Genomic DNA, 18935 nt, shown 5'->3' on the forward strand with positions numbered 1-18935 from the left:
GCTATAACTGTCCTAAGAAATAATTGTCATATAATTGTGTGTTTTAAAAAAACTTCGTAAACATTATTTGCATATACTTTAACTCCTAACTTCTATTCTATATCAAACATATATTATTAATATCACCTAAAAAAATCCAAATCATATAATTATTTAAAAGCATTACATGAAACGCTTAGAAGTATAAACATTTCAAAAACTTGCTGCCATAGACAAAAAAGTTTGCACTTTGCTACCATATCTTTGGATTTTGGCAATGGATAGATTTTGGCATAAACATACTTATTATATATAGATGGTCCCTAGCACACCTTAAGGCAACGTTATGAATAGGTACATCGATGTAACTTAAGCATGCAAAGTAAGTCCCATTTCCCTATCAGTAGTAAAGGTGGTGTTGCAGAAACCCTTGGGCAAAAGAGTACGAAACCACCAAGGTATATAATGTCCAATCATCGCATGATTGATTTCAACGGGATTGGTGGTGTTTCCACTGTAAATACCAATAACGCTCCAAATCACAATTATCGTGTTATGTTTCAAAACTGCCTCTGTTTTCTCACATGAAATAGATCTCCATGTAGCTTTACCAAACTTCTTGATCAAGGGCGTTAGCTGCCTCTTCAGTTGGATATTTATTATTGAATAACTTGCACAACAACTGCACAGTAATTTTTTTTATTTTGTACATTGATGCCTGTACAAGTCGTCGTTTCGAATGAACGAATTTTATTATTTACGAGTATTGGGTTGTCTTAGCTGAACAAAAGTTTGGCCGGATGTCGCAATAGTTTGATTTAATTGAATATATTATTCAAATTAGTTACGATTTTGCCTTTCTCACCTTAAAACCAGCCAAGGTTTGCACTTTGGATGTGGAGCTTTCCGAGCCAAAAATATTCTCTGATATTTTGTCCTCATATGAAAACGCGCTGCCTCGCATTCAGTGATAAAATATATTTTAACATTAAAATAGGTGTGCGGTCTAATTCTTAAAAAAAAATTAATATATAGCGATTATGATTTTTTTTTTATAAGTTTGGCCAGATTATATACTTTGCATTTAATCTGTGACTTCACATTCTACATTTAGTGAAAAATAATGTTTTTTTTTTAATAATATGTTTTTAGATATATAAATACATTTATTTTTTTAAAGGTAATAAAAAAAGTTGTCAAGTTTGTTGGAATAGTTCAAGTGGTAATGGCAATGAAATAAAATCTTACAATGTTCAAGTGGTGATGGTAGTGGAATGAAGTCTTACACAACTGAAGATTTTGGGTTTAAATCTTGTGGCATTCCTTATTATTAAATTTTAAAATATTCGGAAATTTATAATTAGCATAAGTTCATCATATTTAGCATTTAGTAGAGTTTGATGTCTTTTTTGCAAGAAAAAAAACATAGAAATTGAAGTAAGATTTTGATAAAATCTAGTAAAAATATTTAAAAATACTAAATACTCCTATAGAGCTTCTCATTTTAGGTATCCCAGAAATTATTGATAATGTCAAATGTCATTAAAAACTTATTTAAACATTCCACCATCCAATTTCTTGAAAAAAATTTCACTAAAATCCAACCAAAAATTATAATCATAACTAAATTATTAATAATACTAAACTCATCATAAAAAATCTATTCAAACACTCCATTAAAACATTATTCAAACACTACACCATCGAATTTCTTGAGCACAAAAATCCAGCCAGAAAGTGTAATCATGGCGAAATTGTGACATCAGCGTGCTTAAAAATGGCCGAACATAAATTTTACATTTAATTTGTTTTTATCCCACGAAAAAGAATTTCATCTTTAGTTCATTAAAAATTAAATTGATCTTTTTATTGTAATCCTACCGAATACTGCTACCGATATTGATCCACTGTGCAGCGGGCCACATCTGGGTTGGATTTTGTGAACCAACTTGCAGCCATGAATAAGATTTCTCTCAACTGGCGGCATTTCTCTTGTAAACTTTAATTCTCATGGATCACGTCTACTGGTACTGGCACATCGCAATAAATAAATATTCAGTTTTCACAAACGAAGTAGTGACTGCGACAGCCATACGGAAGAGCCAAAACACACAACATTCAGGACAAAATCGTAACACAGAATTAAATTCATTGGTTGCTTAATGAAAAGATCGAACTGCTGATACGCAAATTATTACAGCTAGTGCAGGGCAATGGTTGATCAGTATGCCTCTGAAACAATAGCGTTACATATGCACCAAGAAAACAATATTAACCCCTCAAACTCTCCGGACCTTTGAAATTACAAATACCAAGAAAATCCGCAGGTGGCGCGGATGCTTGGGGCGTCTAAGAAACGATGCCAGCCCTACAATACAGGAATTTTACAGAAACTGACCATTAACAAAGCAAAATTGATGCAATCATCAAGCTCCTGGTTGTAAACATCTGATACAACGATCTCAAATATTGGATATTACTCGATCTATATGCACAATTCAAGCAATTATTTACAACAGAATACCGGATGGATGAAAACCGTTATTTTTATAAAGTCGCAGGCCCTCTCATCTCGGGTCGGTAAGATCTTTTCAGATCCAAAGCCCAGGGGGCCGCCACAGAACGCCGCTTCCATAGATTGATCTCAGATGGCTGCCCATTGGTCGCTGCGGGCTTGGGCAGTGGCTCGGTTAACAGAGGAGCCGAATGAGAAATTAGCACTGGCTTAGGGTTTTCCAAATTCCAATCTTCATCTTCATTCTCAGAAATTAGCACTGGCTTAGGGTTTTCCAAATTCCAATCTTCATCTTCATTCTCAAGGTTTTCCAAATTCCATTCTTCATCTTCATTCTGAGGGTTTTCCAAATTCTGATCTTCATCTTCATTCTTAGGGCTTTCCAACTTCTGATCTTCATCTTCATTCTTAGGGCTTTCCAGCTCCTGATCATCTGCTGCAGATTTCTTTACATCGCCTTTATTTTCATCGCTGCTTTCTTCAGATTTGTTCGTTGGCGAACACTTAAAATCGTTCTGAACTGAATCTTGAAATATGTTTGCCAGTGAAGCGCCCTTGTCACGCCGGCACGAAAATCGTTTCAGCTGGCCCAGGCTGGGAACCCCAGCCTGCGGGGCAAATTCAGAATCCGATACAGTCTCCTCGGGCTTCTTCTCGCGGGAAATGGAGAAAAATTTCTTCAGCTGCAACGCCTTGATCCCACGTGGAGAAGAAAGCTCCGATTTAATCTCCTTAATCCGCAACAACAGAGGCCCATCCCGCTTCCGATCCCCGCTGCGATCCTTCGCTTCGACCTTTCCCTTGTACATTTTCTTCTTCAGCTTCACCTGCCCAACGCAAGAAACCTTGGGAGACGTCGGCTCCTGGGATTCGAACCCGCTATCTCTCTTCTTCTCCCGGGCTTCTTTAGGGATTATAGATATCATTGGCCCGGAATAGCCCCGCCCAGAAAAACTGCGCCTGGCTCTGGTAGAATAATCGCCCGGCCTCTTGATATCTCTGCCAGGGCTAATTGGCGCGATGGGATATGCAGAAAGCAAAGCGGCCGCTTTTGGGAGGCAGGCCATTATCGCGTTTCTTGAACTTCTCCTCATGTTAGGAGATAGGGAACGACACTCTGAATCACTCCATTGCCCTTGCGACTGTTGATCTTCCTGTTCTCTATCCAGATAACCAGGCTTCTTATTTCTCATGTTCTCTCTTTTCATTATTAAAGTCACCTGCCACAATTCGCCCTCGTACCCCTTCTAAGCCCTCGCCCTGCTTCAGAAACCCTCGAATTGGAGAAACTGTTTTGGGATGTAGGGCGCACCTATTGTTTCCAGAATCCTACACAGAGTTTATGTACGATTTCGCTGCATGCTCAATATCTCCTGCGAGTGGATCAGAAGTTATAGGATTCGAAATGTGGTGAGGATGAATGAATTTGTAAGACTGGGCTTAGTCAAGATTAGTACACGGACCCAACAATTTACCGGGCGCAAATATTACAGTAATGTTTTATCTCACGATCTTGGCACTTGCGTTTGCCCTAAATTCTTGCATGTTAAACCATGTGCTATTGAAATTTAAATTATTAAACAAGTGGCCGTTGAATCTACAAATCATTGTCAGATTATGGTTCTATTTCCAGAACCATCTTTGAACTGAATCTTATTCAACATTTTTATAAAAAAAATTACTAAATTTATGTCAGCCTGACATGGCTGAATTTTTATGTTTATCAAATTGCAGGAGGCATGGTCAATGCATTTGTATTGCCACGCCCCCATTGCTTGGTTTGTGTTTCCCATGCCATACTCATGTCGCAATCACTAGAGAATGTGACCAGTCGATAAAAAAAATATCATAATTGCAATGGTTGACATGTTTGAATTTGTCAACTCCGGGATTTGTCCTTTCCTTGCGTGGACGCACCATGTCCCACGTGATGTTCTCGGGAGTTTGATTTCGGACGGGTCGAAACCATTCGTGAATAGTGTCCTATCTTTGATTTTCTTATTTTTATTTTCTTTCAAAAGATGCGTACTAACTTTGATCATTTCAAAGGAGTGGAAAAAAAAACCTTCCGCCTTTTAACATAACTGTCTGTTATTAAAATAATATTTATTTGTTTGGAATATCTTATTATGCAATGAAATCGATGGCTTAATACCTACATGATTGATTCATAGTTAAAAAAAATATTATTAATTTCAAAAAAATTATTAATTTTAATTGATATTATTGTCTTATGTAAATTAAAATAGCAAAATAATTTTTCCTGTGGAAAAATAGCAAAATAGGGAAAATTATTAAAAACAAAAAGCATTTTTCCAATAATATTATTAAAATATCAGGTATAGACACTAAGATAAGTTAGAAGAGAGATGATATTTGATGATATTTGCCAAAAATTTGTAAATGGAATTTATAAAAAAAAATAGATGTAAGATATTTTAAAAAATAAAATAAGTGAGAAGAGAGATTATATAAAAAAATAAAAATTATTATCATAGTAAAAATTATTTTCAATATCTAAATTTAAAAGTATAACCCATTTAAAAGTATAACCAGTTGTTTTTGGATATTTAAATGAGTAATCAATGAGATTTATGGGAAAATAAAGATGTAAGATAAGTTAAAAATGTATGTAAATTAGAAGAGAGATTATATTTAAGAAAAGTGATAATGAGCTGTTTTTTTTATATTTAAATAAGCAATTAATGAAATTTATGGAAAAATAAACGTGCTCCAACGAGAAGAGAGATTACATTTAAAACACGTTATGATAATAGTAAAATTATTTTCAAGATCTGAATATAAAGTAGTTAGAGAATGATATCCAAATATTTAAATGAGTAATCAATAGAATTTATAGAAAATTATTTTGTGGAATGAAATTTAAGTAATTTTATCAATTTTTTTACAAATATTTAATTAAATATTTTAAAAATTTAATATGGATGTCATGAATGGTAAAATATTATTAATATTTAAATTCAAAAAAATTAAAAGATTTTTATGTATATATGTTGATAGTTGTGTTGGATTAAATTATTGATTAATTAAAGTTTCAATAGAAATGAATGAATTTGCTTACTAAATTTATTTTAACTAAGTAATTAATTAAAAATAGAAAAATAGAATATATATATATATAGGTAATAAATGAAGTTTATGAAAAACTATTTTATATAGTGAAATCCAAGAAATTCTATAATCCTTTCACATAACTTGTTATAAATATCTCATTACATATTTTTAAGATTTAATATGGATATATTAAATGATGAAATCTTTTTTTTTTTTGGTTTAAATCCATAAAACTAAAGTTGTATTTATATATATTAAGTATGTCTCACGGTTGTGTTACACCAAATTATTGGAAAACTAAAGTCTTATTAGAAAAAGGATACATTTCTCTACTAAACCTAAATTAATTAAGTAATAAGTGGAGAATATGGAGACAAGATAATATAAAATAATAAGACTATAGTAAGAATCTAAAGATTAAATTTTTTATTATTTATATATTTTTCAATTTGTTTTGATGATGGAGACATGGATTCAACATTTGTCAATTACATGTAGTGTGGGTGGTTAAGAGGAAAAGTTGTTATTGTTACCATTACACTTTATATTATGTAGAGTTTCACCTTATGATTTTCATCATATTGGTGAAATTTGCAATTTGTATCTTTGGACCTTGTGGATGTGCTTGGGGATATACATCTTCATGGAGCATCTTCTTGTTGGAGGATTTGATGAAGGCATTGTCTACCTATGAGACATTTTGGAGTTTTTGGCTAGAATTTGGGGAAATCTTCATTGGTGGTACTTAAAACGAGTTTTCAATTGTAGATATGAATTTAGCATGCACAGAAACCCTTGGGGCACTCAAAGTGTGGAGAGTTAAAGTTTGGAGAGTTACCAATTCAACTTATGATTCCAGTAAATCATTACCAGATTCTGGGCAATTTTAACCAGAAAATTTGTTAGAAATCCATCCAAAAAGTCTAATAGATAACCTATGCTTTTGATGAAGATGTTTGGTGGATGATCATATTTGATGGCCTTCTCATGGTTTTGAGTGCCAATTTCATTCTTTTTCTTTATGGATCACTATCTTGATATATGGATTCTTGCTACTTCTTGTATCATTTTTCTTTGTGCATCATACCAATTATGTATGGTAATGTTATACTATCAATGTCACCATGAGGGGGTGCTCTCCATGATCCCTTTTGTTTAGTGTCGTGGGAACATATTTGACGTTTGATTCATCCGAACTTAAACAAGAACACAAAAAATTACACATATAACCATAAATATAGAGATGCGGTAGAAATAATACTTCATTTCATTAATATCAAATACTAAAATATGCTTTCAAATATAAAAGAAATAAGACTAGCTCAGGCATTGGCAGCTTATCTTTAAGAAGAGATGTGGCAGCTACATGCCTCTCAAGAATGTCAGAAAGAGGCTCGAAGGCCTATTTATTATGGACAAACAATGGAAAACCCTAAACATCCAAAAAACTTACCCTAAGAGATGAAGTGCCAAAACTATGGGCCCTATTTGGGTAAATGGGTACATCAACTTCCTGGGTTCGTAACGTTGCCATACAGTCTTCGTTTCACTCACATAATACCTCATTAGAAATATCTATTCGAGGACTACAAATTTTGAGTAGAGATCATGGTCAAGAACTAGGGTTTTCCCCACTTTGGGCAAAAAATGTCATTTAGGGCTTCAAAACAGCTCCAGAAGTTCAAGAACTGAGAAAACTGCCAAAAATAGTAAAATGTGCTACAATTAAGGAAGCTAAAAAATTGAAAGAGACAGTGGCGGGGTTTCAAGTGGAATAGGTAGGCAGCCACTAACATCGACCTGAATTATTTATGGAGTTAGAGATTTCTTATGTCCCTTGCTCTTATCATATTGATTTGGCATAGTCATACATGTTTCCTTAGTGTGATTTTTCCTAGGTGGTATAATGTTGCCATATTAGACATCACCTAGGGGAGATGTTAAGCTGATGTCGTAAGTACGCTTATTAATGTACGTCCTTGAAGTTTGGTGCTCGAGTAGAGGGTGGTCGGTGGGATACTACATGTGTTTTCTTTATTGATAAAACATAACCTCAAGTTTTGATTTTGCAATTTGATGTAATATTCATTCGACATGTGTTATACCCTAGGTTCAAGTATTGGAAAAGCTTATGTTTTACTAATATCATTTTACCATAATAGGTTCTTGTAAAGAGAACAACATTATGTTGCTTTGTATAACACCTTGATGGAATGCACCCCTTCATTAGCACACATGTTTCTTTATGTTTCAAATGTGATCTAACAATTCATTTCTTTATTGGAGTCCCATCTTCATGTTCATGTGTGTGAGGAGGTTGGTATCCTTCTCTCAAGTTTACCTAAGAGAAGTGGTTTAAACATTTATTATTTATTATTGTTGACTACTTCCTTGAACAAGTTGTAAGGAGTTGTAACCACCTTAGACATCATTTATTTATTTATTAATGTTGTTACATACTAAGAAAAGAACCCATGAAGAATCTTTCTGTTTTGGGAAGTTGTTGAAGACATTTAACTAGCCTTTATTCCAGAGTGCTTGATTAGGTGCTAAAAAATTTGATCAAAATTCAGATTTGTTGCATCAGCATGGAACTTCAACGACCACGTAGTGCTCGCTGTCCTGAATCCAACGCAACTTGTTTTGCACTTTGTATGCTCCCAGAAACATGTTCTGTTTACTTTCTAAAACATGAGAATTTGGAAAAAAATTGACAGCCCAGTTAGCAGTCTATACTACTAATGTGGCAAGATGACTAGGCCTGCTGACTGGGCATGGGTGACTGGGCTTCGTTCGGCCAATCATGTCTCTCCACTTTTCCAAATATCATTAGCATTGATTTGAGCGATTTTCATTGGTGGGTTGGTATCGAACGATAGGTTGCCACATGGCCCAACCGGAGGCCGCCATGTGGCAACATGGGGCCACTAAAAACTTTTTAAGAGGTTGAATTGCACCTCACAGTATTCGAACTCAGCACCTCATTTGAACTAAATTCCTCTCTTAACCATCGCGCCATGATATTCCTTGTTAAAAGGACTTGAGAATGTTTAATTTGAATATGTGTTGGGCGGGAGTTGTTAAAAGGGGCTAGGGCTAGCCCCAACCCTAGTCATCGCTCTCATGTAGACCAGGGGCAAGGGGTAGCCCTGGCGCTCTTGACCCTAATAGATATACCATGTGACTTGTCAATAATAATGAGGGTGGAGGAAGTGGGGGCCCGACCGACAGGGGCAGACGGTTAGCCCTGGTGCACGGTCACATGGTCCCCTACGTGACGACGATTTTCAGAAATAAGGCCTTAGATGGATTTTAAGCTCCGTGATAAATCCGCTAGGATATTGGGCAATTTGGCGTTTAGTTAGCGGAATTAGAGGCAAAATTGTAGGTTAGGTGCTCGATTTTGGGGAATTTGTAGAGCCAATAGTGCAAGAGCTAGGGGAAGCTATAACTTCTTCAGTTTTCGACAAATTTGGGAGCAAAAAGAGGCTAGACATGCATTTTATTGGGAATTCTAGAGCCATTGGAGCAGGTTTAAGAGCTGTTTGAGGATTTTAAATGTATGTAATCACATTTTTGAGCATAATTGAAGAGGGACAAGCCATTAGAAGTTGGATCAAGGTGAGGTGAACTCATTCATCATGTGTTGTTGTGATATTGTTTTGGTGATGTTCACGTCTATTATATGTTGTTGTTCAGTGTTTTGTTTATTTTATTTTTTTCATAAAACTTACATAAAACACATCAAAAACTCATGGTTAAACTTGCAATTTACTCCATAAAACTTCAAGCACTTTAACATATTCTGAAGAGGAATTTAGCACAACAAACACTAAATTTCCCATTCAGATCAAGTGCGGTATCAGAGCTCTTGGTTTTCTTTGTGTAAGGAGGATTTAACTGTTTGCAAGTGAATGTGATGCTTACAAGGTTGAAGCTCAAGAGAGGATAAGGAAAGCTCGTTGAAGGTCCTGAAGTTGGGACAAAGATAAGGAGAGCAAGATTGCCACAATCTCCAACACCAGTTCTACCTTGAATTGCAGTTGCAACTTTAGCAACCATGTCACATGAAGGAGAGTCTACAAATATGTCAGAGGATGAGCAGGTTTTTAGCATGGCTTTCTTTGACATGACAAGGATGGTGAAAGTCCTCTATGAAGAGAGGAATATAAGACTGCAGGGTGAAATCTCCAAACCTCCAAAAGGAGAAGGTTCTTTAGGAGGAGGAGGTAATGGAAATGGAGGTAAACCTCCATGATCTCCAACATCATCTTCATCTTCATCTTCACAAGCATCTTCATCCTCTTCCAATAATACAACCCTTACTCATACTCATCAATGTACCTCAAAAGGAATTGGTAAAAAAACCCTGTTAAAACATGATATCAAATTTGATTTGCCTATGTATAGTGGTGAAGTGAATGCAGAGAATCTTAAAAATTGGGTTCATCAGTTGGAGGTTTATTGCAAAATTTAAAAACTTCAAGATGATTACACAAAGATTCAACTAGCTTCCTAGAGACTCAAGGGTGCAACACTAGTATGGTGGGAATCCAAGGCACAATAAGAGATGAAAAACATGGTAAGATCTCAATCTCTTGGTATGATTTCATTGTTGCAGTTAAAAGATAGTTTTACCCTTTAACATATATGCTGAAATCCATCATGAATTGGAAGAAATTTAGACAACTTAAAGGTCAAAATTTGCAATATTACACCCAAGAATTTAGAAGAAGGTCTCAAATGTTAGGTGTATATTTTCAATCACAAGACACGTTGTTGAAGTATATAGGGGGTTTACACATCTACCTAAGGCATACTATCCTTATGTTTAATCCTACTATTCTAGATGAGGTTTGTGTGCAAGCCACCCATCTAGAAGAAAGAGGGAAAATTATTCCAGAAGAGGGTTGTAGCAAAGAGCCATTTAAGGGTAAAGAAAAGGAAAACGGTTTCAAAGGGAAAGGAAAGAAAAATGCATCCATTAAGAAAGAAGGAGTGAAGCTAACATGCAAGAATTATTCCAAGGAGGGTCACAATGAAGCTCATTGTTGGAAGGTTCATCCTGAGATGAAACCAAATAAATTAAACAACAAGGGAAAGAAAAAGACAGTTGCAATCATTCAACATGATTTGGGATCCGATTCGGGCGATGAAACTAAAATCACATCCATGGGGATAAAAGGTAAGGACTATATTTCTAGCACTAGTATTTCAAATTTACATAATGAAACTCCAAATGACAAGAAGAGGATAAAACTTTTCCACGTAAGGGAAATCTCAAAACATAGCAAAATTCATACTCTTTTTTATAGTGGCTCTCAAGCCAATCTCATCTCTGAAAACATTGTCAAAAGTTTAAACTTGGAAACCATTCCACATCATAAACCATATCCATTAGGATGGGTTTGTGACAATGCACAATTGTAAGTAACTAGAATGTGTAGACTGAAATTTGCCATTACTGCAAATTTCATAGATGAAGTGGAACTTGATGTTGTGCCATTAGACATATGTGGTATAGTTTTGGGCAGCCCATATCTCTATGACAGAAAAGCTATCATCCATACACATGAAAAAAAATACCATTTGTTCAATGATGGATTAGAATACATTATAAGAGTCCATAGCAAGAAAATAAATATTTCACTTGTAAATGTGGGGAAGACGAAAAGACTAGTGAATTATAGCAAGAATTTTGTGCTTCTAAAGATCAAAACCGAGAATGATATTCATAATGAAGCTTTTAGAGGTTGTGACTCATGATTGAAATATGAATTGGTTGATGTTGTTAACGAATATGATGAGATGTTTCAGGAACCAAAAGGATTGCCTCCTAAGAGAGGAGTCCAACATGAAATACAGTTGCACCAAGATTGTCCTCTTCCTAACATTGCAATCTACAGGGTGTCAATGATGGAAAGTGCATAAATTAAAAAGAAAAATCAAGTGCTATTGGCCAAAGAGATCATCAGTCCAATTTATTTGCTACGTGTTTCACCTATTATTTTGGTGCCAAAAAAGGATGGAACATCGAACATGTGTGTGGAATTCCATGCATTGAACAAGATTATGGTAAAGAATAGTTAACTACTTACTAGAATAGATGATTTACTTGATCAATTGAAAGATGAAAAGTATTTTACTAAGTTGTACTTAAGGAGTGGCTACCATCAAATTAGAATTTCTGAAGGAGACATTTGGAAGAAAACGTTCAAGACAAAACAAGGTTTGTTTGAATCGCTAGTTGTGGCTTTTGGTTTATGTAATTCTTCTGCTACCTTCAAGCGTGTGATGAATGATGTGTTCAGGCCATTTCTTGATGAGTTTGTTATAGTCTACTTAGATGACGTATTAATTTTCAGTAAATCTTGTGATGAACATGTCATGCATGTGAGAAAAGTACTTGATGTCTTAAATAAATAACAATTGTATGCAAACTTGATCCAAGGTAACCAAGTAGAGGAATTGGATTATCATTTCCATGATAACTTGTTTTCCCATCTTGGTAAGTTTTGTATTCCATAGGGAGAAAGAGTCAACATCATAAGAGATGCACATACTTCTCTTATTGCTCATCATTTCAGTGTAAGTAAGATGGTGGCACATCTACAGAGGTATTGTTATTGGCCTCGTATGCTTGAAAGTGTGTCACGTTTTGTTAAAGGATGTTCATTATGTGCAGTCAGTAAGACTAGCAATAGGAATTTAGGATTGTACACACCACTTTCGGTACCTTCACAACCATGGGAGAGTGTTTCTATGGATTTTGTAGGAGGTATTCCATTGTTAAAAAGAGGTCATGATTATTTGTATGTAGTTGTGGATAGGTTCAACAAAATGTGTATTTTGATACCATGTAAAAATAAAATTGTAGCTGAACAAGCTGATTAGTTATTCTTTCAGAATGTATGGGTACATTTTGGATTTCCCACATCCATTGTTAGTGATCGAGATTCTCACTTTGTTGGTAAATTTTGGTCAAGCTTGTGGGGATTCATGGACACCAAATTGGAAAAGAGTACATCATTTCATCTGCAAACAGATGGTCAAACAGAGGTGGTGAAGAAAAACATGATACATTTTCTTCATGGGTATTGCAACAAGCATCCTAAGTTGTGGGATGAAAATTTTCTCTACATTCAACATGCTTCCAACCAAGCAAAGCACTCTTCAACTCAAACATCACCATTTGAAGCATGTTTGGGATACTTGCCTAAGTATCCTTTGGATTTGATTTTTGGAAAGGATGTTGCTATTAATGGTCATAGTGACATAGACAAAGCAAGAAGGTTCATTGAACAAATCCAATTGGTACACCAAAGAGTTCAAGAACAACTGGAAAAGAATCAAGGCAAGTACAAGTGAATGCACGACAAGGATCAGGTAGATCGTAAGTTCCAAGTTAGTGATGAAGTTTAGCTTCACATTAGCAAAGAGAGGCTCCAAGGAGAAGGTAAAAATCTGAAACCAATTCGATATGGTCCATTCATAATTCTTGAAAAGATTAGTGAAAATGCCTACAGGTTGGATTTGCCTTCATATATGAAAATTTATGTGGTTGTTAATGTGGAAACTTTAAGGTTGTATGAGCCTCCTTTGATTGAATCTCGAGGAGAGAATGTTCAAATTTCGTCCATTGAATATTTCTCTCTTGAATACCTTGATGAACAATAGTAAGACACCATTGTTAACAGAAGAAAAAGGTCTTCAAAACAAGGGAATGTGGATTACCTTCATGTGGGGCTCAAAGGAACAAATCCAAGTAAGGCCAAATGGATCGAGATTGGAAAGGTGAGGAAACTGTACCCCAATCTATTGAAAAATTGAAGATGATCTTTTGGGGTACAAAAGATTCTAGTGGGGAGGAGTGATCAGGTGCTCAAAATTTTTCTCAAAATTCAAAGTTGTCGAATAGGTGTGGAACTTGAATGACCACGTAGTTCTTGTCCTCGTTAATTTGGCACAACTCATTTCACGTGAAACAGACTCCATATGCTCCCAGAAACATGTTATGTTCATTTTTCAAAATTGGGGAATTTGAAAAAGAATTGATAGCCTAGTCAGCGGTCCATACTGATGATGTGGTAGGCTAATTGGGTGTGCTAATTGGGCATGGTTTACTGGGCTCCATCAGGCCAATAATTTCTCGCCACTTGCTCGAATATAATTCATGCTGATTTGGGCAATTTTCATTGGTGGGTTGGTGGCCAACCACAGGCTGCCACGTGGCCCAACCACAGGTTGCCACGTGGCAACATGGGTGCCACCAAAAACTTGTTAAGAGGTCGAATTCCACCTCATAGGATTCAAACTTAGCATCTCGTTCCAACTAAAGTCTGCTCTTAACCCATGTGCCATGGTAGTCCTTGTTAAAAGGACTGCAACATGTTTATTTTGAATATGTTTTGGACAGGAGTTGGTAAAAGGGGCTAGGACTAGCCCCAGCCCCAGTCACTGCGCCCAAGTGGAGTAGGGGTGGGACCAATGGTAGCCTCAACACCCTCAACCCTAACAAATATACCATGTGACTTGTCAATAAGACTGAGGGCAAAGGAAGTGGGGGTTCGGTCGGTGAGGGAAAATGTTTAGCCTGGCCCTCGAGCACATGGCCCCCTACATGACCATGATTTTCAAAAATAAGGCCTTAGAAGGCTTTTAAGTGCCCTAATTGGGAAATTTGGCTCTTGGTTACTGGAATTGGAGGCGAAATTGTGGGTTAGGTGCCATATTTTGGAGAATTTGTAGAGTGAATAGTGCAAGAGCTAGGGGAAGCCATAAATTCTTTAGTTTTTGACTAATTTGGGAGAAATAAGAGGCTAGGCACACATTTTTTTGGGCATTCCGGAGCCATTGGGGTAGGCTTCAGAGCTATTTGAGCATTGTAAATGTATGCATTCACACTTTTGAGCACAATTGAAGAGGGCCAAGCCATTGGAAGCTAGACAAAGGAGACGTAGCTCAGGTGAGGGGAACTCCTTAATCATGTGTTGTTGTGATACTATTTTGGTGATGTTCATGTCTATTATATGTTGTTTTTCAGTGTTTTTTATATGTTAATTTGTTCATAAAATTTACATCAAAACACATCAAAAACTCATGGTTAAACTTGCAATTTACTCCATAAACCTTCAAGCACTTTCACATATTCTGAAGAGGAATTTAGCACAACAAACACTAACTTTCTAATTCAGATCAGTGCTCCACTGAGTCCACACCTTGCACATCTATTTATGGAGTTTGTTAAAGAACCCTACATAGAGACTCATATTTGTGAATTGGTTGGACATTTATTCATCCATCTTATGGAGCACTAACTATTTTGGGATGGCAACTATGGAGAGAGCTTCTAGGAGAGAATAATTTATTGTTTCTTCACTCATACATCTTATGGGGTGCACTTGGATAAGTTCTCTAGGTGGGCATTGAGCACATTCTCCTATGTCAAGGAATATTTTATTATATTTTGATACATGCATTTTGGAGGGTACACTGATTGTGTGTAACAGCCCTGGCAAAACTTCCATGCAATAAAAGTTAATAAAGGTAAAATAAGACCACGATTAAGGGACACTTATTCCAAGCTTAATGTTGGGAAAAGATATCCTAATGGGAATCAATAGATGTGTTTAGGGTTAAAGTAAATTGGCAAAGGCAAAGACATTAAAAAGACAAAAAATAATTTTGGCACATTTATTTATGAAAATAAAGGAAAATAAGAGAAAAGGAAGGTGAAAGATCAAAGGTTGCATGTGAGGAGGAAATTGAAGAAAATGAAGGCCTCATTGATAAAAAGGCTTCGGAGGATCAATGGGAAGGCTTGATCAGTGTAAGCTTGGTCAGTTCAGTTTTGGAGCTCTCTCATCATTCTCTCTCTCTCTCTCTCACTCTTGGACACTTAGAGTTTACTTGGAGCACTCTAACTTTGGAGTAAGGAAGGAAAATCAAGCAAAGGAAAGGAAGGAAAGCAAGGATAAAAAAAGAAAGAGTAGGGTTAAGTAGCTTAACTAGTAATACTTGTAGGTAACATATTGCATGTGTGATTTCCTAGCTAGTTTTGACATGCATGTCTTTACATGTCGGTGTGTGGTTCCCTTACTGTTGGTAGCATGGTTTTGCGAGGTTGTGATAATGGTTTTCAGCATAGCCTTTCCTTCCATGGTGTGTTGGGATGTTGATCTTGGTTTTTACTTTGGAATTGCCAGACGGATTTCAGAATCCACGGCGAAGGTGGTCTCAAGGTTCATTCCAAAAGGCCTAGGAACCCCTTGATTGGTTTTGGTGGGATACATGGAAAAGCCTAAGGTAGGAGTCTTGGTTTAGGGCCTAGTGATCCGGTGTGGATTGCGGTAAAGCCTGAGAGACTAGTGTCTTAGTTTAGGGCCTAGTTATCTAGGATTGGATTATGGTAAAGCCTCAGAGATAAGGAGATGGAAAATTCCTCAAGGATAGTGATGGATTTCAGATGGCATTCCAAGTTTGTTTTGGTTTTGTGATTGAAGCACCCATTTTGGTGTCATCACGGTATGGTGAGAGTGGAGGTGGTTTAACCTCTAGATTCTCTTGTTTGTTTTTGGATTAGTTTTTCCATGAGATCCCACATTCAGGCCTGGAATATGGCACGAGGGTGACTGGCTAAAAGAAAGATTTGGTTCAGCCATGTCTATGGTCGAGTGATATGTAGAAGTCCTGAATCGGGTCAGATTTGCCTATGTTTAATAAAAGATAAGTTCTCTTTCCCTTTTACTTATTTATATGTGGATTTAATGGTTGTTATTTCACTATTATTTTCATGGTTTTACACTGGTTATAAGCATGGTTTACTAACTGGTTCATGTCATGGTTATTTCATGTATTTACTTGTAATTGTTAAAACGATGGATGCAAGACCTAATTGATTTAATAACCATTCAAAGGAGAACGTTTTGATCCTTCTTGTCATGTCTCAAAAGATTTTTTAGTCATTCATGCTTTGCCTTGTCTCCTTGACCTGTAGATTGCATTGATGCCAAGTGTTTGATAGAATTTCAGTCCTAGTTGGGGATGGTCAGGCCTAGTTCTAGAGTTATTTTTTGGTTTATTAGTCTTGTCATCATGTGTTTAATGGATTTCGGAAGTTACAACAAGTTCTGGGTAGTGGTCGGAATTATGGGCTTGAAAAGCGCCTTAAATCCCGCAGACTCTAGCATAGGTCTACTGGAAATAGTCCCTGGATGTAGGCATCTGGGCTTCTTGGAGCGTCCAGAGCTCTCTTAATGCTGACATGACCATAGCATGGGAGCATACAAGGGTTTAATATCTAAATAAATAAGTGGGACACAATGACATTATACTTGTGTTCACGGAAAATTTTAGGGGCGAATGTTAGCCCTTTGGTGAAATTAAGGGGTTTTGAATTTTTAGTGGGCGAATATTTTGTATCATAGTACATTTTTACAAATCACCACAAATAGCCAACCTTATTTTAAGGGAGAGGGTAAAAAAGGTAAATTTAGCCCTTGAAATTACGAGTTACAACCTTCCATTCGCCCTAATTTTCAAGAATAGGTTTTATTTAAGTGAATCCTATGGGCCAAATACCATATTTATAAAAGAGGTATGCTAAATTAATAAAAATATAAATAAATGAGAGGTATGGTAAATAAATAAAACATTTTTTATATTTACTCCATAAGTCAACTTATATACATGCAAGGGTGTAAAGAAATAAAAATATAAATAAAGTGGAGGTATGGTAAATAAATAAAACCTCTTTTTATACTTACTCAAAAGGTATGGTAAATAAATAAAAATATAAATAAAATAGAGGTATGGTAAATAAACAAAAACTCTTTTTATATTTAGTCCATAACCCTCTTTCTATTTAGGAAGGCTCAAAAAAGAGGTTTTATTTAAGTGAATCCTATGGGCCAAATACCATATTTGTAAAAGAGGTATGGTAAATTAATAAAAATATAAATAAACGAGAGGTATGGTAAACAAATAAAACATTTTTTATATTTACTCCATAAGTCACCTTATATTTAAGGACACTCAAAAAATGCATTGTATTTAGGTGAAACCTATGGGCAAAATACTATGGGCCAAATACCATGGGCTAGATTATTATTAATACCATGAAAAAAAACATTATTAACCCTAATATTAGTAGTAATAAAAATAAAAATGGCACATGGTATTGACCCATCGTATTCATGTGGAATGTAGCCTATTTAAATGGGGGAATTAAACTAGCATAGAGAGGTATCAAATATCGTGATATGCAAACTAGCATAAAGTGAAAAAATATTTGATCCCTCTCGGGGCTTGGTGGATCAAGAGTAAAATTGGATGTTGTAATTTAATGTATGTTAAACATTTTAACTTGGTTAAAATGAAAAATAAAATAAAAATCAATTATTAATTTTATTAATTTTTATAAATTACTAATAGTAATTTTTAAGCTCCAGGTTTATGACAACCCATGGTATTGACCCATGGTAATACCATGGTATTCATGTGAGCATAGACTATTTAAAGGGGAAATTAGATCCATCTTAATTCTGGGTCTACCAAGTGCTGAGAGGGATAAATAGATTTCATCCCCCTAAGAGTGGTAGATGTGGAGTTAAGATGGATATAGGTTGGTTTTTATGATAATGAAGATATTAAATAGACTTAGGAAATTATATTGTAAAAACATCTTAAGGTGAATGGTTAAAGCTACATTTAGTAACTTCACAAAATTTAGTAAAAAATACCAATATCTCCATTAATATTGGTTTTTAACTTTTTTTGATTTAAGAAAAAAAATTCAAAACAATGAAACCTTATCACTGTTTCCACATCACCCTCGCAGAAGATTTCTCACCATTTTTCAAAAATTCTCAATATGATGTCTTCATGAAAAATTTTAGGTACTGATGTTGGATTAGTTGCTTGAAAAATAAGTTGGTTTGTACAACCTTTCATCTTCTGCGCTATTCTTAGTTTGTCCTAATGATCTATAGGGGTTGGAGCCACAGCACCATGTTTTCCTAAAGGTGGAGATTGTTCACCAAAAAGGAAATTAATCTACATGTTACAACGCTCTTAAAAAATGCGAGACCTATGAGGGTAGTGAGTTATGCTAATAAGAAATTTAGATTGGGAGAGACGTAATTAAATTTTATTATTTAATTGAAGATTTCCAATTAAAATAATAATAAATCTACATTTATATATTCATATATTGATTGGAAGGATTCTCACAATGGTCACTTCTTTCAATTAGATCCCCTTCGAGCCCTTGGGATACCTAATACTTTCTTATATAATATAGTTGGGGCTTGCTACTTGTTGGCATGTTGGGGTAAACAAACTTGATGTGTTTTTTTTTTTTTTTTTT

At 35.5% G+C, this 18935-nt stretch overlaps 1 protein-coding gene across 1 annotated transcript; it reads right to left on the reverse strand.

Moving 5' to 3' along the window:
* Window positions 1-2111: 2111 nt before the first annotated feature.
* Window positions 2112-4018, reverse strand: LOC149229566 (uncharacterized). The gene has a single exon (XM_089375871.1). It carries the CDS (start codon window positions 3700-3702, stop codon window positions 2527-2529), a length of 1176 nt encoding a protein of 391 aa, XP_089231997.1. The 5' UTR covers window positions 3703-4018; the 3' UTR covers window positions 2112-2526.
* Window positions 4019-18935: the final 14917 nt, after the last annotated feature.

Source organism: Pinus tabuliformis, chromosome J (genome assembly GCF_031772625.1).
Source record: "Pinus tabuliformis cultivar Carrire ecotype Pingquan chromosome J, CPIR1, whole genome shotgun sequence".
Taxonomy (NCBI): domain Eukaryota; kingdom Viridiplantae; phylum Streptophyta; class Pinopsida; order Pinales; family Pinaceae; genus Pinus; species Pinus tabuliformis.

Coding starts and splice junctions, on each gene's coding strand:
- LOC149229566 (XM_089375871.1), bottom strand. CDS start 3,702: ATGAAAAGAGAGAACATGAGAAATAAGAAGCCTGGTTATCTGGATAGA.